We start from the raw sequence: 22872 nt of genomic DNA, 5'->3' as shown, positions 1-22872 counted from the left end.
GCCTCTTCCATACCCAAGCATCTCAAATACGGTTGGGAGAAACCTCTTTTGTAAAGGACGTCTTTTATCAGGACGAACCTCGCTACTTGGACCTTAAGTTTCCTTGCGGCTTCCTTTTCATCTAGTAAGACCCCCTCTTTCAGGTATGAAACTAACGGCGCCGTCCAGCTTCTGTCGGAGCATATTTCCTGCATGTTGCTGAGATCTATTAGTGGAGAAAGCTGCACGAAGGAGAGTACATTACCAGGGATGACCATTTGTTCTGCTGAAGCGGCCTTCGCGAGGCGGTCGGCTCGCTCGTTTTCTTCTTTGGGAATTTGGACGACTTTGGCTTCTAGGTCATCCATTCTCTCTTTTACTTCATCAAGGTACTTCTTCATCTTTTCGCCCTTGCACTCGTAGTCTCCATTTATTTGGTTAGTGACGACCTGTGAATCGCAGTAGATGACTACCCTCGCGGCTCCTGCTGCTTTGGCGAGGTCGAGCCCTGCTAGCAGAGCCTCATACTCTGATTCATTGTTGGTGGCAGGGAAATCGAGACGGACCATACATTCAATGGTGTCTCCTTCGGGCGATAATAGCACAATGCCGGCCCCTGCGGCTTGTCTGTTGGATGACCCATCCGTATATATACTCCATTGAGGGGACTCTGCTGCCCCCTTATCTTCATCATGAGTGAACTCAGCTATAAAGTCGGCGACGATCTGTCCCTTGATGGCGGTCCGTGGACGGTATTGAATATCAAATTCTCTTAGTTCTATAGCCCATAATGCCAGTCGTCCCGCGGCCTCGGGACTGCTCATTGCTCGCCTTAAGGGCTTGTCAGTCAGGACGTTCACTGTATGGGCTTAGAAGTACGGTTTGAGCTTGCGGGCTACCGTAATTAATGCAAAGGCAAGTTTTTCCATGGGCGGGTATCTTTCTTCGGCACCATGAAGCGCTCGGCTTGCGTAGTATACGGGCTTTTGCACTTTCTCTTCTTCTCTGATCAAGGCCGCGCTAACGGCTGCGGGGGAGACGACTAGATAGAGAAAAAGCTTTTCTCCTGGCTGCGACGGGCTTAGTAATGGTGGGGAGGAGAGGTAAGCCTTCAATTCTTCGAATGCTTGCTGGCATTCGTCAGTCCACTCGAAGGATTTCTTCAATGTTCGGAAGAAGGGCAAACACTTGTCCGTTGCCCTTGACACGAACCTGTTTAGTGCCGCTATCTTTCCGTTGAGGCTCTGCACCTCCTTCACATTTCTTGGTGGCGCCATATCCAAGGTGGCCCGGATCTTGTTCGGGTTTGCTTCGATTCCCCTCTGAGACACCATGAATCCTAAGAATTTTCCTGCCGTTACCCCAAAGGCACATTTTCCTGGATTGAGCTTCATGTTGTAGGAGCGAAGTGTGTCGAATGTTTCTTTGAGATCTTCTAGATGATCTTCCTCCCTTCGGCTCTTTACCAACATGTCGTCCACATAGACTTGGACGTTCCTCCCAATCTGCTGCGCGAACATTTTGTTCATGAGTCTCTGGTACGTTGCGCCTGCGTTTTTCAGGCTGAAGGGCATCACCTTGTAACAGAAGAGGCCTTGGCTAGTTACGAACGACATTTTCTCTTGATCGGCTTCATGCATTCGGATTTGGTTGTACCCCGAGAAAGCGTCCATGAAGCTCAGCAACTGGTGTCGAGCCGTAGAGTCTACTAGGACATCGACCCTCGGGAGGGGGTAGCTATCCTTGGGGCAGGCCTTGTTGAGGTCGGTGAAGTCCACGAACATCCGCCATTTCCCGCTCGCCTTTTTGACCATTACTACATTTGCTAACCAGTCGGGATAGTATACTTTTCTAATAAAACTTGCCTCTCGTAGCTTTCTGACTTCTTCTGCTATGGCTCGGTCTCGCTCGGGGGCAAACACTCTCTTCTTTTGTCTGATAGGTGGAAAGGCGGGCGATACGTTCAACCTGTGCACCATGACTGAAGGATCTATTCCCGGCATATCTTCATGACCCCACGCGAATACATCTCGATTGCGTCTGAGGAAGGTTATGAGCTCTTGACGGATCGTGGTGTTAGCGAGCGTTCCAATTTTGGTCGTTCGGCTAGGATCGGAACTGTCAAGGGGTATCTCTTCTAACTTCTCCACCGGCTCTGTTACCGTCCGACGCTCTTCTATGCTTAAAACCTGAATCTGATCCTCCATTTCCATCATGGCTATGTAGCATTCGCGTGCAGCCATCTGACTCCCGCGCAGCTCCCCTACTCCGTAGTCAGTCGGGAACTTTATCATTAGGTGGTAGGTGGAAGTTACTGCCTTCCATGAGTTGAGCGTGGGTCGCCCGAGGATAGCGTTGTAGGCTGATGAGCAATCGACTACCAAGAATGTCACGTCCCTGGCTATCTGTTGAGGGTAATCGCCTACAATGACGGATAATGTGACCGCGCCCAACGGGAATACCCGGCTCCCGCCGAAGCCAACAAGCGGGGCATTTGTTGGGATCAATCACTCCCTGTCGATCCTCATCTGCTGGAACGTCGTGTAGTATAAAATATCTGCTGAACTGCCATTGTCGACCAGCACCCGGTGCATGTTGTAGTCTCCCACACGCAGGCTGACGACGAGTGCATCGTCATGTGGATGGTGAAGGCGTCGCGCGTCTTCTTCTGAGAATCTGATTACGGGACCTTCTCTCCGTGCTATCTTCGGCACGACTCCCGTCAGCTGAACATTTTGTACCATCCGAAGATAGGTCTTGCGGGCTTTCTTGAATGACCCGGCGGCAGCCGTTCCTCCTACGATCATCCTTATATCCCCGATCGGAGGCCTTGGTCGCTTATTGTCCCGTCGGGGGTGTTGGTCTTGTGCGAGGGGATCCGCTTTCTCCTTGCTAACGAATCTCTACAGCTTCCCTTGTCTAATAAGGGCCTCAATCTGCTACTTGAGGTCATAGCAATCAGCCGTGTCGTGGCCGTGGTCGCGGTGGAAACGGCAATACTTATCCCGGGAACGTTTGTTGGGGTCACTTTTCAGTTTTCCCGGGAACGTCAGAGCCTCTTCGTCCTTGATTTGCATAAGGACTTGATCTACTGGGGCTGTTAGCGGAGTGAAACTCGTGAACCTTCCCCCCAAGGGTCTAGGGCGCCTTTCTTCCCTTCGGTCTCCTGTTCTTGTCTTCTTTCGGCCTTGGTCCTGCCGATTGTCTTCCTGCCTTTCTCTTTTCCTGGGCTTCTCTTCCCGAGCTAGCAGCGCATCTTCAGCGTTCATATACTTTGTGGCGCGATAAAGTACTTCCGACATGGTCTTTGGGTCGTTTTTGTATAGGGAAAACAAAAACTTGCCCTTCTTCAAGCCATTCGTGAATGCCGCAACAAGTATCTTATCGTCGGCTTCATCGATCGAGAGTGCCTCTTTGTTGAAGCGGGAGATGTAAGCCCTTAAAGTTTCATCTTCTTGCTGTTTCATACTCATCAAGCAAGCCGTAGACTTCTTGTATCGATGGCCTCCAATGAAGTGTGCGTTAAACTGAGCGCTGAGCTCTTTGAAGGTGCTGATGGAGTTTGGTGTCAGTCGGTTGAACCAAATTCTCGCTGCGCCCTTCAGTGTTGTAGGGAAGGCCCTACACATGATGGCATCCGCTACTCCTTGAAGGTGCATTAGGGTCTTGAAGGTCTCCAGGTGGTCCAGTGGGTCCTTGACCCCGTCATAACTGTCTATCTGTGGCATGCAGAACTTACTTGGTAAAGGATAGGAGTTGACGGTGGCGGTGAACGGCGAGTCAGTTCGGTTGACAAGGTCGTCCAGGTCGCTTGATACTCGCCCCTTGAGAGCATTTATCATAACCTCCATTTGTTCCTTCATGGCCTGCATCTCCGCGATAACAAGTGGCGGAGTGGTTTCTGCGAGGGAGGGGATGCTTGTGTTCTGTCGTTCTGGTTTGCTCGGAGCGTTGCTGGCTTGGGGCCCTTCCTGATTTCTTTTGTCGACGCTGGTTCCTTCTTGATCTGCTCCTTGGTTGTTGGGAGCTGCATTTTTCTGTTTCAGTTGCTCTTCTAGGTCGTGGTTTTGTTTGGTGAGGCGCTCTACGGCAGCGGCGAGTGTCCTCACCTGTCTTTCAAGCGCAGTCGTAGGGGCTTCTTCTTCTTGAACGTCGTTGGTGGTCGCCATTGAGCGAGTGAGTACCATGTAACTCTTTTGTCTAGGAAGCGAGAATGTGCTACGTTTCCCACAGACGGCGCCAACTGATGATGCCGGAAATAATACCACCAGTGAGTCCCTACATAGCATGCAAAAACACACAGGGAAAGATGGCTTCATGGCAATCAAGCTTGACATGAGCAAGGCCTATGATAGGGTGGAATGGCCTTACCTGGAAGCGGTCATGAAAAAATTGGGGTTTAATAATAGATGGATTAAACTTCTCATGTTATGTGTTACCACTGTATCCTACTTCATTCTGGTTAATGGGGAACCCAAAGGTTTAATCCATCCATCAAGAGGCATCAGACAAGGAGATCCCATCTCCCCATTCCTATTCCTATTATGCACGGAAGGATTTCATGGCCTAATCAGTCAAGCAGTTGCACAGGGTGATATTAGAGGCTACTCTTTATCTAGAAATAGTCCTCGCCTAACCCACCTCTTTTTTTGCAGATGATAGCCTCCTGTTTTGCAAATCCACAATTCATGAATGTCAAAAAATCCTTGAAATTCTTGATACTTATGGCAGGTGTTCGGGTCAATAGATTAATAGAAATAAGACTACTATATTCTTCAGCAAATCCACTGATGAGGACACAAGGAACCACATTAAGCTTGCAATGGGAGTGGAGGAAATAAGACAATATGAGAAGTACCTTGGTCTTCCATCGCTTGTTGGGAAAAATAAAAAGGCCTCGTAAGATCGCAAATGACACCTGCACAACGAAAAGGAATAACCTAACAGAGAGTACCGGTGTGGTACCGGCCAAACACCCTCCGAAGGTCAAGTTAGAACTATTCTCACTGCTCTAGAGTGCTAGAGAGGGTAAATTATGCGTACCTCGGTTTGTGAGGGTGCTTGGGTTTTTATAGTAGTAGAGGGTTGACCTCTTTTCCTTGGAGTAGAAGTCTTTTCCTTATAGGAGTCTTCTTGGGCGTATTTTACGGGATTCTTTCCATATAGGAGTCCTTAGGTTTCATGAAACGTGGGGAGCAAGTTATTTACTTATATACGTAAACGTGCAGATCAATCATTCCATAGACTGACGCCGTCAGCTTAAGTTTACCCCGTCAGCTTCAGGATGTCCAGCTTTATATGCGGAGTTCTTTTTTCTTCATATCCCCGTCAGCCTTGAAGGAATGCTGACGGCGAAAACACCTCGTCACCCTTGTCCAGCATATGCCGTCACTCTTGTCTACCTAATTTTATCCTCATCAATATATATATATATATATATATATATTTTTCAAGTTAGGGATCTTTGCTAATGAACCCCTCAAGTACACGTAGCGTCGCCCCTGCTAATGAACCAGTCGACTAGTTCACCCTTTACATTGAAACTATCGACACAGATTTTAGCATCACCTTCTTATGGCCATGATAGATGACCATATTCCCCCTTAATAATATTTAAATATAATTATGCTGCATGTCCATTTCAGACGTGATGTTTTTAGGTTACATGCAAGTGAATTCTCTTTGACTCTTCCTAAGTTGTTTACATGCTCAATGTGTATTATTGATGTATTGTCACAATGCAGGCGAAGGATGTTGAAAATCATTCATAAACCTAAGCTTCTTCAATGGTGGAATGTTCAGTGCACAGAGAAAGAGATGAGAGCAAGAAGCAAAGATTGAAGGAATGAATTTTCTATATTAGATAATTAGTTTGCTCTGTCTTTATACATCAGAAACAGAGGAGAGAAGAAAATTCAACTAACTATACAACCTATAGCTACAATACACGTGTCATCTACACTACTAACAAGCTAACTAATTATGTACATTACAAGACTACAGGTCGTTTGCTCACAACTACTACATGTAGTTTTATGTACACAGTGATACAAACAAACTAAACTAATCACAAACTAAACAAACTTCAACACTCCCCCTCAAGATGAACCATATATATTATTTAGGTTCATCTTGGACAAAAGATAATGAAACTGTTTGTGCCCAAGTGCTTTAGTGAAGAAGTCAGCAACTTGATGTCTTGAGGGAACATGGAATGTTTTGAGTGTACCATCTTGAATTTTTTCTCTAATAAAATGGCAGTCAACTTCGATGTGTTTCGTTCTTTCATGGTAGACGGGATTGGCTGCTATGTACAAGGCTGCCCTGCTGTCACAGTAGAGGGAAGCTGCTTGATTGTGATCTAAACCAAAAGTCTTAAGTAATGCTATAAGCCATACAATCTCACTGGTTACTGTTGCCATAGCCCTATACTCTGATTCTGCAGAAGATCTTGACACTACATGCTGTTTTTTACACTTCCAAGAGATCAAAGAGTCACCAAGAAAAATACAAAACCCAGAAATTGATCTCCTAGTGTCTGGACATGCTGCCCAGTCAGCATCACAGTAAGACTTAAGTCTTAATTCCGATTCTGCAGAAAGAAATAAGCCTTGTCCTGGACTCCCTTTTAAATACTTAAGAATTCTGTAAACAGCTTGCAAATGAGGCGCTTTAGGAGCAGTCATGAACTGGCTTAATTTGTGCACTGCATAACAAATGTCAGGCCTTGTGAGTGTCAAGTAAAGCAGCTTGCCTATTAACCTTCTATAGAGAGCAGGATCAGGAACATCTTCACCAATAGCACTACTAAACTTTGCAGATTGCTCCATTGGTATTTTTGCAGGTTTGCTTGCCAATAATCCAGTGTCAGACAGAAGCTCTAAGGTATATTTTCTTTGACATAAGGACAGTCCTTTGGTAGTTCTAGCAACTTCAAGACCTAAAAAATACTTCAAAGTGCCTAGGTCTTTGAGTTTGAACTTATTGTCTAGGAATTGCTTGAATGCATTTACTGTATCTACATCATTACTAGCAATTAGTATATCATCCACATAGATCAAAAGAATGATGATTGAACCTTTATTGACCCTAGTAAAAACAGAATAATCTGATTTTGATTGAATAAAACCAAGGTCAACAATGGTGGATGACAATTTTGCAAACCATTGCCTGCTGGCTTGCTTAAGCCCATATAAGGACTTTGTTAACCTACACACCTCCCCCTTGCTCCCAAAACCAGGTGGAGGAAGCATATATACCTCTTCATCCAAATCCCCATGGAGAAAAGCATTATTGACATCTAATTGAGTGAGATGCCAACCATAGACAGCAGCCAAAGCCAACAAGGTTCTAACAGTCACAAACTTCACAACAGGAGAGAAAGTTTCATAAAAATCAACCCCTTCAGTTTGGGTGAAGCCCTTGGCAACCAATCTGGCCTTGTACCTTTCAATGGAACCATCGGCTTTGAGTTTAACCTTGTAGACCCACTTGCAACCAATAGGCACTTTACCAGGAGGTAACTTAGTCATGACCCAGGTATGATTAGCTTGAAGAGCATCAATTTCAGCCTTCATTGCAGTTTGCCACAAAGGATCTTTCAAGGCTTGAGCATAGGAATTTGGTTCCTTAGCAACAGATAAGGCAACAGAAAATAGTCTATGTGGAGTGGACAATTTGCTATATGAAAGGGAGGAAGAAAGAGGATAAAGAATACCTGAAGTACTAGAAGCATTGGATTCATGTGATTGAGTGAGAGAAGCTGAGGCCAATACATGTGCAGAAACCAAGTTGCAATGGTAATCATGTAGGTAAGTAGGAGGGTTGTGAGGTCTATTAGACCTTCTAAGAGGGGCAGTAGGAATGGGAGAAAGGGCAGGAGCATCATTATGAAGAAGAGGAACATCAGAAATAAAGGTAGGACTGGAATCGGCCTGATTATCAGTAGAATCTGCCTGATCAGGATGAACTAAATCAGGAAACTCATCAGGGGGAACAACAATGTCATCAGCAGAGAAGGGAGGGGAAAACTCTGCAGAAACCAATGGTATTTGACTATGGGAACCATCTGAAACTAGTGGCTGAGAGGGAAACATAGAATGATTGATAGGAAGAGAGGAAGACACAAATCTAGATGTCCAATGTTTAAAAGGAAACACAGATTCCCTAAAAACAACATCCCTAGAGATGAAACATGACTTAGTAGACAAATCATACAATTTGTAACCCTTTGAACCAAAAGGATAACCAAGGAAAATGCAAGCTTTGGCTCTAGGATCAAATTTGGTTCTATTCCTATGCAATGTGGAAGCAAAACACAAGCAACCAAATACCCTAAGATGACTATAAGTAGGAGGATTACCCAGCAATTTTTCATAAGGGCTTAAATCTTGTAGAAATGGACTAGGTGTCCTATTGATAAGGTATGTGGCAGTCAAAATGCAATCCCCCCAGAATTTCAATGGTAAGTTTGCTTGAAACCGTAATGCTCTAGCAACATTCAAAAGGTGTTGGTGTTTTCTTTCAACCACTGCATTTTGCTGTGGTGTTTCAACACAAGACAGCTGGTGAACAACACCTTTAGAAGCATAAAAAGAGTTAATAGCAAACTCAGGACCATTATCAGTTCTAAGTATCTTGATGGATGTTTTAAATTGAGTAAGGACCATGTTTAAAAAAGATTGAACCAGCAAGGATGCATCAGATTTATTTTTCATTAAGTAAACCCAAGTGCACCTACTATAATCATCCACCAAGGTAAGAAAGTACTTAGAACCAGTCAAGGTAGGATTTGAAAAAGGTCCCCAAATGTCAGCATGGACTAAATCAAAACAAGAAGAGGATGCAGTCACAGAATGAGGGAAAGGTAGCCTTTTTTGTTTAGCTAAAGGACAAACATTGCACTCAAAAATTTTATTGTCATTGCAAGAATTGAAAGTAGGTACAATGTTTTTCATCAAAGCTAGTCTTTGTGAAGAAGGATGACCTAACCTACAATGCCACAACCTAAAAACATCCTTTGTAAGAATAGAAGAACAAGAATGGACATTATTAGCAGAAAAGTGAGAAGACAACTTGGACAAAACTTCAGAAACAGACTTGGGCAAAGCAACTTGAGTAGAATTCTGCAAAGTATAGAGACCTCCTTGCTTTTTACCCAACCCAATCATCCTCCAAAGCTGCAAGTCCTGTATGAAACAATAATGAGAGAGAAAAATGCAGCAACATGAAGGATTGTGAGTCAATTTACTTATGGAGACAAGATTGAAAGAAAAAGATGGAATGCAAAGGACATTTTCAAGTAGTAAGGAAGCTGACACTTGTACAGTCCCTATGTGAGTAACTCTAGCCATGTCTCCATTAGGTAATCTAACTGAAAATTGGACTGAAGTAGTAATTGTTTTAAAAAAGGAGAGTGAATGGACCATGTGATCCGTGGCCCCACTATCTAGAATCCAATCAGTGGGATTGAGGTGAGAAGTATTAACAGTGGAAGAAAACACAGAATACTCTAGAGATGGAAAGGACCAAATACCTGAAAACTCATGACCTTGAAGTCCAATGGAAGGCTGTGCAATGATATTGGCAACCTGAGGAGTCTCTACAATAGCTTCTGGTGGAGCTTGAGTACCAAAATGACACTGAGAATTCAATAATCCTATCAGTTGTTGGTATTCTGCCTTGGTCAGAGACACACCTTCATTTGAACCTTCTTCAACAGCAATGACATTGTTGGCAAAAGTAGTTGAACCAGCCTTATTCTTGAATTTATAACCAGGTGGGTAACCATGTAGTTTGTAACACTTATCTACCACATGTCCCATGGCACCACAGTGAGTACACTGAGGTCTCCCAGCCTTGTTTTTGTTAAAATTCTTGCCATTGTTCTTATTTCCAAAGGCTGCCAAGATTGCAGCTGTGTCAACCTGAATCTTCTTACTAGCTCCAACCTTTCTTTGCCTTTCATCTTGCAGCAAAAGAGAGAAAACCTTGCTCAAAGGAGGAATAGGATCCATGAGTAGAATCTGTCCCCTTACTGCAGAATAGATGTCATTCAGCTCCATTAGAAAAGACATTGTGCAATCTTCCACTTGATGACCACAAGTACAATTTCTGTAGGCAGTGAATTCATCCCAAATTCCCTTGAATTTAGTGTAGTAAGCATTGATAGACATATCTTCTTGAGCCAAAGAACTGACCTCTTTTCTCAGCTCAAAGATCCTAGGTCCATTACCTTGGGAAAACCTAAATTGCAAATCAACCCAAACCTCCCTTGCTGTCTTGAAATACACTACACTGGGCTGTAAATCCTTTGAGATTGAATTGAATAACCATGCTAACACTGTGCTGTTACACTTACACCAAGCTCTATAGCATGGATGATCAGGTGATTGAGGTTTTGGAATTGAACCATCAATGAACCCAACCTTAGTTTTAGCATCTAATGAGATCAACACTGCCCTACTCCAGGTATTGTAATTCTCTTCAGTCAGTCGTTCCACAACAAGGGATACACCAGGATTATCACTACTAGTCAAGAAGTAAGGACTAGAGGGGTTTTCCCACGGTTGAACAATGGGTACAGAAGAACTAGAAGCAGTGTCAGCCATTTGCAGTGTAAAAAAAAATCCAAACAACAATCTCAGAAAAATGTATCCAAGAATCCAACCAAGAAACCTACAATCTCAGAAAAATGAATCCAAGAATCCAACCAAGAAACCTTCTTGATCACAAAAGCAATCTCAGAAAAATGAATCCAAGAATCGAAGAAACAGAGTCCACAATTAATCAATTGAAGAACCCTAAATCAGGAATCAAGTTCAATTGATGAACCCTAACTCAAGAATCAAGTTCAATTGACGGATCCTAAATCAAGAATCAAGTAACGAATTTCCAATCAAGCAATTGAAAAACCTAGATCAAGATTCAGAATACAAACAACAGTGCAATTGCAAGAATCAAAAGAACACAGATGAAAATCTGCTTGATTCGTGAGGAAGCACTGATGAAGTGTTGAAACTACAAAGAGAAATTGAACTAAGAAAGTTCAGAGAATACCAGATGAACGTATTGATTCTTTGAGGTTAGTTCAAGCTCTGATACCATGTTGAAAATCATTCATAAACCTAAGCTTCTTCAATGGTGGAATGTTCAGTGCACAGAGAAAGAGATGAGAGCAAGAAGCAAAGATTGAAGGAATGAATTTTCTATATTAGATAATTAGTTTGCTCTGTCTTTATACATCAGAAACAGAGAAGAGAAGAAAAGTCAACTAACTATACAACCTATAGCTACAATACACGTGTCATCTACACTACTAACAAGCTAACTAATTATGTACATTACAAGACTACAGGTCGTTTGCTCACAACTACTCCATGTAGTTTTATGTACACAGTGATACAAACAAACTAAACTAATCACAAACTAAACAAACTTCAACAAAGGACGCCTATATGCTCAAATTTTTCGAGACTAATTCAAGCCACCTGGGACAGTGGTGCAACGATGATGGGGCAATGTGAAGCCCCCGATTTGTCAGATTCTAGGGAAGTATTGAATGGAGTTACCTAAATACAATTCCATAAAACCATATTTGCATATGAATGAAAGATGTCCATCTCTGCCTCCCAATTACCCAACACAAGACAATTGTTAAAAGTGAGCACTGATTACTGCAGACGCATTACTTTACATCATCCATACGCATCATACATTAAATGTGGATATATTTTAAATAAAAAATATAGACAACTTGTGTGAAATTATAGCACCAGTGAGTACGGAGTTTGTAAGAATATTTTCCCTTGCTAGAAAGTAGAAATCCTGGTTCTATTTCACTCTGGAATTTTTATACACATGTATGAAATAATGCTAGGCTCCTGCACCAATGATTGTACTCTGTGATATGGTGACCAGATTACATACCATTGCCGCAATAAAATGTCAACTATTAAATTGTTGTACAATATACACGAAAGCAAGAAAATATTGAACGGTAAAATTATTAGTTTTAGATTGTTTGTCTTTCTTTAAAGCTATTTGGAATTTTCAATGTTATGTTTAAATGATTTCAGTGCCCTTCAAGTTTTATCATGTGAGGGAAATCTCATACTTGGAATTCAAGTTGTTCTTGGATTGTATTCTAGATTATTCTAGCTGAATAATCTAATTGTGTGCAAGTTGCTGTTTTGATACGGTGATTCGTGTCCATGCTACCTCTATTTTTCTTATGGTCGAGCTTGATTGTATATCTGGGTTATACTTTTTTAGTCTATTGCAATATAGTATTCTCATTATGTAATTTCAATCTTACAGAAATATACTATAAGACAAACGTGATGCAAGTTCAGTGCAAACGATCCTACATATATATAGAGCTAAAATTGTTTTTTTGGCACAAGTTGGATTGGTAGTCCTTGAGTTGGTACTGGCATGCTATCCCTGTTGTAAGTGAGTTATCAGCTGGTGACTTGTTTTTTTTTTTTGGGGTAAAGGGGATAAGATCAAAGAAACTACACAAGCAAAGACTCAGTAGGGCAGCACCTACTTAAATACAGCCCAGCCAAGTCATGGTTTAAAATAGGAAATAACTCCACAGGGGATAATAAAAAATGCAAAAATCTTCATTTTGTGCTGCACCCTTTCTTGCAAGAAAGTTAGTGCATCTATTAGTCTCTCAGTAGCAATGACTGAATCGAATCTGCTGGATCTGAGAAGCCAGCTGCTTGCAATCATCTAGGAGGGGGGAGATAATGGGATTAGTCTGATTGGTTTTTTGCAGGATATCCATAATGGCTTTTGCATCCATCTCAACTTCAATGGCTTGAAAATTTCTGTCCACATAGATGGTAAGGCCATCCCTCAAAGCCCATAGCTCCGCTTCAAAACTCGAAGTTACACCAATCCTTCTTGAAAAGCCTACCACCCAATTACCGATGTCATCTTTGATCACACCTCCTCCACCAACTAATCCCAAGTTACCTAAAGAGGACCCATCAGTGTTTAGCTTCTTCCAATCGCTCCGAGGTCTCTCCCATCTAATACACTTCATTGTAAAATTATTGTTTTTCTTCCAATCCACAGCACACCAGTAAAAGTCACCAGCTTGGCTAATTATATGGACTGCCAATTTTGGGTTGGGTTTACTATTTTGGAAAATCAACTTGTTCCTTTGTTTCCATATCATCCAAATGGCAAAAAGAAAAACTATATTCCATGGAGGTTGGCTATGACAATTAGCTTGATCATTCATTGCATTAGAGGACAGCCAGGTATGTAGATCACTGTTAGTAATATGGCTTGAATTGAGCGCACCAAATGCACATAGGTTGGCACTCAAAGACCATCCTTTTTAGTTTGGTGGATGTATAACGGGTTACACATAAACAACAATACTATATGAAGTTAAGAGTTACAGCCATAAATTTAGAGGTAAGAAAAAAAATACACAAACTCTCTTGAGGTTTTGAGTGTTTCACATAATCTCTGTATAGTATTGTTTAATTTGTAAATTGTTAATTGTGTTACACTTAATCCTCCTGGGGTTTTTGGGTTTTACACACAACCTCTATGTGGTTGTACTATTTTATGTGAAAATGTATCTCTAAATATGGATATCATCACATGAGCAATTCACCATTTATTTTTACAAATATTTAATGGTTTATACATAAAACAACTCTAAATAGGGTTAAGGTTTACACTTAAAACTTTAGGGATTTTGTGGGTTTTTGTGTACCCTTTTCTACCCCCTTCCCCCCTCTTCCTCCTTTTTTTTTTTTTTTTTTTTTTTTTTTTACATGAATACAATTATTGAATATTTTAGTGAAGGATAAAACTTAGCTGCAAACTATAGGTCAATAAAATCACATAGTTAAATTCAATTAAAAAACCTAAGGTACAACATTGTATATATGTAATTGTACCTAATTTTTCCCTTTAGTAAAAATAAGTAATGTGACATTTTGGATGCCGCTTAAAAAAGAGTTAAACTATACAAAGAGGATGGCTGGTAAAATTAGAATTCTACTTTGAATTAGTAAGATTTTCTTGTTGATTGGATTGAGAATCATAAAACCCATTTCCCATTAGAAAAAACCAAAGCTGAAGAATCACAAATAATGATAAATATATATAAAAGGATAACTAGTAAAAAGAATTGTCATAATGCTTGTCATAATGCAACTTTTATGTTTTGCGTCTTTAATTGTAGGGACACGTTTTGAAGCCCAAACCCAAAATATAAAGGGATATAGACCCAATGAGCCCAGCACAATAAATTTGTAGAGAGTGAGTTGGAGAACTAGGCACTAATGAGTTGAACAACGAATAGAATATGTTTGAAAGATAATCAAGCAAAAGCCAGAAGGATTAATCTAAATAAATTCACTCTCGACTCGATCCGAGGAGGTAAGTTCTAGTATATATTAATTGGAAACAGTTACAAATGCAATTTAGATTGATACAGTGCTTTCTTCTATCATTTTCAGATCCCTTCTCTATGAAGGGTCTCTTATATTATATAGTTCTTGTTGATCATCCAAGCCACCAATTGAGTGCTTGTCCCATCAGACATCCTCTTTGGCCCTTTGTGAGTTGGGATAGCCAATGCAGCCTTGTTCAGGGGTATTCTCCACGTAAATGTGGCTAGAAAGTTAGCTGCAGAGCATTCAATGCGGTGGTAGCAGTTTTATCTTAGATATTTCCTAATTTCTATTCTTCCAGTATGTTCGTAATGCATGCCCCTAGCAGTGGAGTTTCCTAGAAGGTCATTCTGAGTGATAGGATATGCATTCGACCTGGGCTTGGCCTATCCGAGAAGATATTTCACCTCGGACTACCTTCCCAACTTTTCCACTTGCACGTTATTTAGGGGACTTTGATCTTAACACTCTTGCTACTGTTTACTCATCCACGAACCATCCAACATTCTCGGCTAAGGCCCAATATACAATTTCGGGCCCTTATTCCTACATTAATAATTAAAGGAATCTAATATTATAAATTTCTCAACACAAATTTAAATTTGAATTTAAATAGTAAATATATATATATATATATATATATATATATTGTAAGGACACAAATCGTAACGAACCTAACGGTGTTGGGTTCGCACGTGAAAAGGCCCAAACAATGTCATTTGTAGAGCGTGGGTTTGAAAGGCTAGGCCTTGGTCACCAAGTGGTGGGTTTTTCATGGTGTTCGTGTGTGGTTAGGTTTTCTTCACCCCTAGAATCTTTTTCCTGGAGGTGGGCTGGGAGGTTCTGGTTTTTGGCCATTTTTCCCAGCCCCTTGATTTGTGCACCTACCTTTTTATTATATAGTCCATCTTGGTTGATCCTAGCCTTCCACTTGTCGGTCAGGCAGGTGCTTATTTCTGTATCCATCCCATCACTCGTCCTCTCTTACTTTCTATTAGTGGCGTGGATCGAAGTTTACACCGTCCAAATGTCTTTTCCCATTAATCAGCTCTGGGTATTGGCAGGTGCATTTACCGAAGGAAGGACGCCTTTTCCTTGATCCAATTTTACACTTTGTCTCCTCGTGGGCCCCATTCCACTCACATCCCCTTCAGGGAGCTGTTTGGGGATAGCCTTCACTAGGACGTTGATCTTCCCCTCGAAGTTCTGGAGTGCCGAGGACAGGGTAGCTTCTCAGCCTTTCCCCCTTGCCTTGGCCATTGATCACTCGTCCTCGGCAAGAGACCTCCTCGGCACGGGCCATGGGCCCAGATAGAGTTTGGGCCAGATTGTAAACTTCCCGGACCCACAATAGCCCCTCGAAATCCTGCTATCCGTCTCTTCGGACGGATAGGAGGGTTTTGATGACATCAGAGATCCGCCAACACCTGTCAGTCATTATCACCTATCGGTTCCCAAGGCCTTTCACCTGCCCAAAGCACATTCCTAGACCCCCTGGAAGGCGAAACGTGGCCTCATTAAATACGGGGAGCTTTGTGCTTCCCACATTCAAAGGTGTGATGGAAATCGAACGGTGATGATCTCTTGGCCTCCTTGGGCGGGAAAAGGTGTGCAGTTACCCTAGAAAATATAAAAGATTTTTTGGAGATGGATCCGTCTCTTCAGTTCTGCACTTAAGAGTTGTAGTGCGTGTATCCTGGGTTCATCTGAACTTCCGCCCAAATTCGAGTCTATCTCAAGCACATAAAGTCTATCCGAAGCGTAATTCTTCTCTTATGTAAGTTCCCTACCTCCACTAACTCGTGCTTTTTCTTTTCTGAGTTTATTTCTCTTAGACTCCCTGTTTTTCCCGTCGCGGGTCGGGTTTGTTTTAGTAAATGACAAAGATGACTAAACTAAGATTGAGGAAATTAGTCGATACTGAAGAGGCGATGAATAAGTTCATCGTTGATTATAGGATTCCCCCCAACGTAAGTCTGGAGCACTGCAAGATGGGGGAATGACACATTAAGAGGGGAACGGGCGCGGTTGTAATTCCCGTTCTCGCCTTTGTAGAGGGAGGTATGAGAATCCCTATAGGGCCAGTAACGAGGGGTTACCTCAGGCATTTCCGTTTGGCCCCTACCCAGTGCGCCGGCAACGTTTTTAGGATTTTGGGTTGCGTGGACGCTTTAAATGAGAAGATGGGTTTAAGACTGACCCACCATGACGTAAACTGGTGCTATAAACTCCAAAAATTGAAAGGAAAAACCTACTACATGAGGTCAAGGGACGAAAGGGTTCGGTTGATCCAGTGCCTCCCTGATTCCAACAAGGGACTGAACAAGGATTTCCTTATCGTCTCTGGGGAATGGCATGATGGCGATCCATGCCCCGTAGTAGAAGGAGAACCAGGTGGGGTACTGGGAATGGAAGAGGGATAACCCTTTAAACCATTTTAATCTTAATGTCGTTCGATAACTAACCATGCATATGTGTTTGTTGCTTTTGTAGATGAACACGCCTACACACGGCATTTTCACTTAGTCAATCGGGCGGACTTGGAGACCGTCTTACAAGCAGCAGTTTTTGTGAATGACAGAGATGGCCAAGTCCGAGCAGCTCACAAAATACTAGGGTACCCTCCTGTTCAGAAGTCATTTGCGGATGCAAGACACGTGATCAGCGCCCGCCGTCCTTGGCTTCCAAAAATTACCATAGTTGAAACGGGATTTTTAATCTCCCAGGAGCCAGCTGTCCCTGAGAACATCCCACAGGCGGGCCCCTCATCGTCTTATCAGATAGCAGAGGACGAAGGCGAGCCTGATCGGCCCGAGGAAGGTTTTGAAGTTTTTGACCGAGTCTACCAATCCGAGGATCCTCCTGGTGACATAGGTGACCCAGCCTTATCCGAGGCGGAGTTGTCGTCCATAGGCACCTCTTCTCAAGCCGAGATGGGAGTTAAAAGAATACCTTTGACCCCCCTTCTCCAACTCCTTGAAGGCCAACCTGGGAAGGATACACAGGAGACACCACAACCCCATGCTCCTTCTCCACCACCTTGGCCCCTTACCATCCAAACCAGGTCATCCTCAACCAAGTCTCAGCCACAATCCACCCACCCCGAACTTCCCACTTCCTCTCAACCAGTTCGGCCTCATCGACCTGAAGGCGCTGATTCCAAGAGAAAGAGGAGCCCCAAGGGTAAGGATGTCATGGACGAGGGAAAATCCCCACCTTCTAAGGAGAAAGTTGAGGCTCCTCGCACAAAACAGCTGAAAATTGGACCCCAAGGAAAGGGCAAAGAAACTGTAGTCCAACCTTCTCAAGGCAAAGGAAAGGGGATTGAGTCCCAGTCTCTACCGGATGCTTGGCTTCTTGCCCCAATGCTTCACGGGGGTCCACTACTGGAGACGGCCTCTCTGAGGGACCTTGGAGATGGCGAGGGTGGTTACGTGGCGGATGCACTAGGGAGAACCATGCTACTCCCTAAGGACGTGGAGGAACTGAGGAGAATGAGAATGCAGGAGGTTTTTCTCAGCACTAAGAGATACTTGGGCATGGTAAGGTTCTTCGAAACCTAAAACTTTATTAACTCTTGCCACGAGTTTGTCACTGACTACACGCTCATTTCTCTTGACAGGCCCTTCAGGCAACCTATAGGATGGAGGAAGAGGTGAATGACAGGAGTAAGGCGGCCGAGAACGAACGCAAGAAGCGCATAATGACCTCGAAGACTCTCGAAGCTGCCGAAACTGAACTTGCCAAAGTCAAGGATAACTTAACAATAACTACCCGCGAGAGGGATAACGTCTCGGCGGGCCTTGCCAGCGCCCAAAAACAGGCCAAGGACCAAACAAAGCGTGCACTTGAAGCTGAAGACCAGTTGCGAATAGCCAAAGAACTGATCGAGGATTTAAATAAGCAGCTGGTCGAGGCTGTGCATGAAAAGGGGGTGGCAGAATATGCCCGTGATGAAGCCCAAAGGGCAAAGCAGGAGGCCGAGTTTGTCAGGAATAAGGCAGAGGCTGCCAAGAATACGGCCGAGGACGATGGTTACAACATGGGGGTAGCCGAAACCCAGGCCACCCTTAAGGCGCAGATTCCTGGAGTGTGCAGGTTTTATTGCTCCCAGGTCTGGGAAGAAGTATTGAAGCGAGCTGGGGTGGATGCTTCATCTGATTTGTGGAAGGCGGAGAGCATATTCTATCCGGCGGCCATCCGCGAGACCACTTCTACCAGCTCTGCGGCTACAGATGATCAACCCGAGGAAGAGGTCACCCCGTCGGAAAACTTACAAGTCAGCGGTTCCTCTAGCAAGGCGCCCAAAGAGGGAAAATTTGAGGATGTGATAGTGAGATTGCAGCATGCGGATCCTGAGGTACCTACAGAGGTTACTAAGCCCGTGGTTGGCATTCAGGTGTCCAGTACAGAAGAGCCAGCCACACTTACGCAGCCACCACAGGCCACTCTCCTTACTGTGGTCCCTCAGAGTACCAGTGCTGGCCCTGTTTAGCCTTCCCCAGAAGGGACCATCATTCCGGGCATCGAAACTGATCCTGTTCCTATCTCCCAAGATGTGACCGACAAAAAAGCAGAAAAGTAGAGGTCTTGGCTAGGCTTTTGTATTCGTTTCTATTTTAACGATTAAATTGTTTCTTTTCATTTCAAAAACTTCCTAATTTATTGATGATTTGCAAACATTTGAGCATGTATATATGAAATCTTACTTTTCTTTTTTCCTTCTGGTTACATCGTTAGCTGCCCTCGTTGATACGCGCTTTTGTTTATAAATTCTGCGCTGATTCATTTTTAACACATACGAATATCTATGTATGCAATACATTTATCATCATGTTTCCCACACTTTAGTTTATTTGCACCCGTAGATGCTTTAGAATCATTTTTAACCATCGTTTAACGGAGATATAGGAATCATTTTCGACGTCGCGTATAGTAGCTAGGTCTTATTTAGTGCCCAATTTTCTCATCCAAGTAGTTGGTTTCCCCATAGGCTTGAGTCCGAGGACCATGCAATGCCTTGGTTCTGTCCAAAACCTAGTTTTCCACATCCAGGTAGTTGGTTTTCCCATAGGCTTGAGTCCGAGGACCATGCAATGCCTTGGTTCTGTCCAAAACCTAGTTTTCCACATCAAGGTAGTTGGTTTTCCCATAGGCTTGAGTCCGAGGACCATGCAATGCCTTGGTTCTGTCCAAAACCTAGTTTTCCACATCCAGGTAGTTGGTTTTCCCATAGGCTTGAGTCCGAGGACCATGCAATGCCTTGGTTCTGTCCAAAACCTAGTTTTCCACATCCAGGTAGTTGGTTTTCCCATAGGCTTGAGTCCGAGGACCATGCAATGCCTTGGTTCTGTCCAAAACCTAGTTTTCTCTTTGCACGGGACCTTGGCTTTAGGGGAGTTAGCTCCTCAGCCAAGCCCCTAGAGTTTATCCATACGATCAACGTTACCAAGCTCCTAGTTTGCTCTTTACGGGGGATCTTGGCTTTAGGGGAGTTAGCTCCTCAGCCAAGCCCCCAGTCAAGAAACGTAGCCCCTAACAGGACTTTATATTACAACTCTATAACCAACAGTTAGAAATAACGAAGGAACTCTCTCGACCCACCGCCTATGCCAACACACAAGCCTCCCCACCGACGGCGCCAATTGTAAGGACACAAATCGCAACGAACCTAACGGTGTTGGGTTCGCACGTGAAAAGGCCCAAACAATGTCATTTGTAGAGCGTGGGTTTGAAAGGCTAGGCCTTAGTCACCAAGTGGTGGGTTTTTCATGGTGTTCGTGTGTGGTTAGGTTTTCTTCACCCCTGGAATCTTTTTCCTGGAGGTGGGCTGGGAGGTTCTGGTTTTTGGCCATTTTTCCCAACCCCTTGATTTGTGCACCTACCTTTTTATTATATAGTCCATCTTGGTTGATCCTAGCCTTTCACTTGTCGGTCAGGCAGGTGCTTATTTCTGTATCCATCCCATCACTCGTCCTCTCTTACTTTCTATTAGTGGCGTGGATCGAAGTTTACACCGTCCAAACGTCTTTTCCCATTAATCAGCTCTGGGTATTGGCAGGTGCATTTACTGAAGGAAGGACACCTTTTCCTTGATCCAATTTTACACTTTGCCTCCTCGTGGGCCCCATTCCACTCCCATCCCCTTCAGGGAGCTGTTTGGGGATAGCCTTCACTAGGACGTTGATCTTCCCCTCGAAGTTCTGGAGTGCCGAGGACAGGGTAGCTTCTCAGCCTTTCCCCCTTGCCTTGGCCATTGATCACTCGTCCTCGGCACGGGCCATGGGCCCAGATAGAGTTTGGGCAAGATTGTAAACTTCCCGAACCCACATATATATATATATATATATATATATATATATTTATATATAGTTATTGTAAAAATTGGTCATTGAAAAATATTACTTAATTATATATTCTTTTCTCAACCCAAAATTTTTTTTTGAGTGAAAAGACGATCAAAAAAATATTCTTAAATAGAGACAAACTTGTTTATTAATTAATAATAATGATTAATTCGATCCATCTTTTTAAGAAATTAAAGGTCCTGTTTGGTTGTAGGTGAATTTCATACTAGTTAGGGGCCGGGGTCTTCTTACACCAATCAAGGATTTAAGAGGACCTTATTTTTGGTACATTAGTTTACCTACAACCAAACAGAACCTTTAAATTTCTTTAAAAAGATGGAACTTTTCTTCCTTTCGAATTGTACTAAGAGAAGTGTGAAACATAGTTTTGAAACCCGGATCATTCAATGAACCATAAAATAGAGAGGTTCAATGTTTTTAAGGTCGAACCGAAGTCGAACCGTGATGTCGTCATAATTAATTTTATAATTATTTAAAATATAAATAAATATATTAAATTAGTAAAAAATGAAAAAAAATGACTAAAATAGTCCAAGTAAATATAGAGTTCTATCTTTCAAATGTATTTTTTTATATCATAACTTTCAAAAGATAAATAAAAAATAAGAAATCCTAAGCAAACATAATAAACAAAACATATAACAATATCATAGTTGATCTCCTAAAGCTGGGTTTGGATACAAATTATTTTTCTATGTGTTTGCGTTTGGTGTTTCCAAACAGTGGGACCCATGCTATAGTAGCAACGCATTAAACCTTTTTGTCTGCGTTTCACCTTTTTTTTTTTTTTTTTTAAGAAGCGTTTTTGTGGCTGTAGTTGTTTTCCAATGAGTCCCGTGCACTGTTCACGGGGCCTATAAACCTCTTTTTTCACCAAAACTTTCATTAAAAATGGGTTCCACGGTACTATTCACATATTTAAAAATTATTTTATTACAGTGTTTTCAGTTTTTGATTTTTAGCAAAATAAATTATATCCAAACAAACTCTAATTATCAAAAAGAAAATTATTAACTTACACTGTAATATTTACATAACATTTATATTATAAACTAAATAAATATGTATAATATTATATATTTTTTTATGTAAATATATTCAATAGTGTACACTTTATATAAATGTGCAACCAGTTAATTACAATATCAACCAATAATTATTTTGCAAAAGAAACATGGTTGATTTATCAAAACTACTATTAAAATAAACAAATAATAAACCACTGGTATCAAATTTAAACCTAACATTAAATATTAAAAAGGTAAGTTGATGAAGTCAAAAGCTGCCGTCGTATACAAATCTCAACAAAACTAATATTTAAATATAACAAATATTGGTGAAAATCTGAATTTTTGTGGTCTTGATAGAGTGTGGTACACAGAGTGCCAGGCGTCATTTCCTAAGCTAGAAAGTGGAAACTACTTTTACCAAATATAGATAGATAGACTTCAAGTCTTCAACAAGCAATGACAGAATGAGATGAGAGTTCTCAGCAAAGAAACAAGAACAGTGAGAGACATTGCTCACTGGTCGTCGACTGGAGGCTGCAGAAGACAAGGACTGAAGCTGTGACTGGCGTCAGACGACTTGTGGAGGCAAACATTTGAGTTATTAAAGTGTGGACACTGCGGCTGAGTAAGAGAAAATTTTAGTTTTTTCTTTTCTTTTTTTGGAGGGATCTTGTAAAAGGAGTTTTTTTTTTTTTAAGAAAGATTATTGATTCATTGAAAGATTAAGTAATTCTTATACTGCTATTTCTTTTTGGTTTTGTGTATCAATTGATTCTTCTTATGCCTTCTCCTTCTCGGATTTTCTTAACAATGGTGAGGTGCTGTAAATTTTTTTTTTTTTTTTTTTTTTTTTTTGCTTTTTAAAGCACTGATCTGGACTGTGAGAAACCGTCTACGGTTTTTAAAACCGGACAGTTCGACCGCGGTTCACACGGTTGGCTGACTTATTTATCTATAATAGGAACTTTCGAAAACGCTTTTTTTTTTTTTTTTTTAATAAATCTTTTTATCTTTTTTATTTATCTTCCTCTCAGTTATTTATATTTCATTCAAACACTGGTTTGTGATCTTTTTCTTCTTTTTGTTCTT

General features: G+C 42.1%; 1 protein-coding gene across 1 annotated transcript; it reads left to right on the top strand.

The window, feature by feature from the left end:
• The first annotated feature begins 13380 nt into the window (after positions 1–13380).
• On the top strand, positions 13381–18900 carry LOC115956360 (uncharacterized protein TP_0369-like). The gene is made up of 3 exons (XM_031074764.1): positions 13381–13413; positions 17132–17914; positions 18577–18900. Exons 1-3 carry the CDS (start codon positions 13381–13383, stop codon positions 18898–18900), a joined length of 1140 nt encoding a protein of 379 aa, XP_030930624.1.
• The last annotated feature ends 3972 nt before the right edge of the window (positions 18901–22872 follow it).

This window comes from Quercus lobata, chromosome 8 (assembly GCF_001633185.2).
Source record: "Quercus lobata isolate SW786 chromosome 8, ValleyOak3.0 Primary Assembly, whole genome shotgun sequence".
Lineage (NCBI taxonomy): Eukaryota > Viridiplantae > Streptophyta > Magnoliopsida > Fagales > Fagaceae > Quercus > Quercus lobata.
The sequence above is the reverse complement of the archived record's forward strand: the minus strand, read 5'-3'. Positions and strand labels throughout refer to the sequence as shown.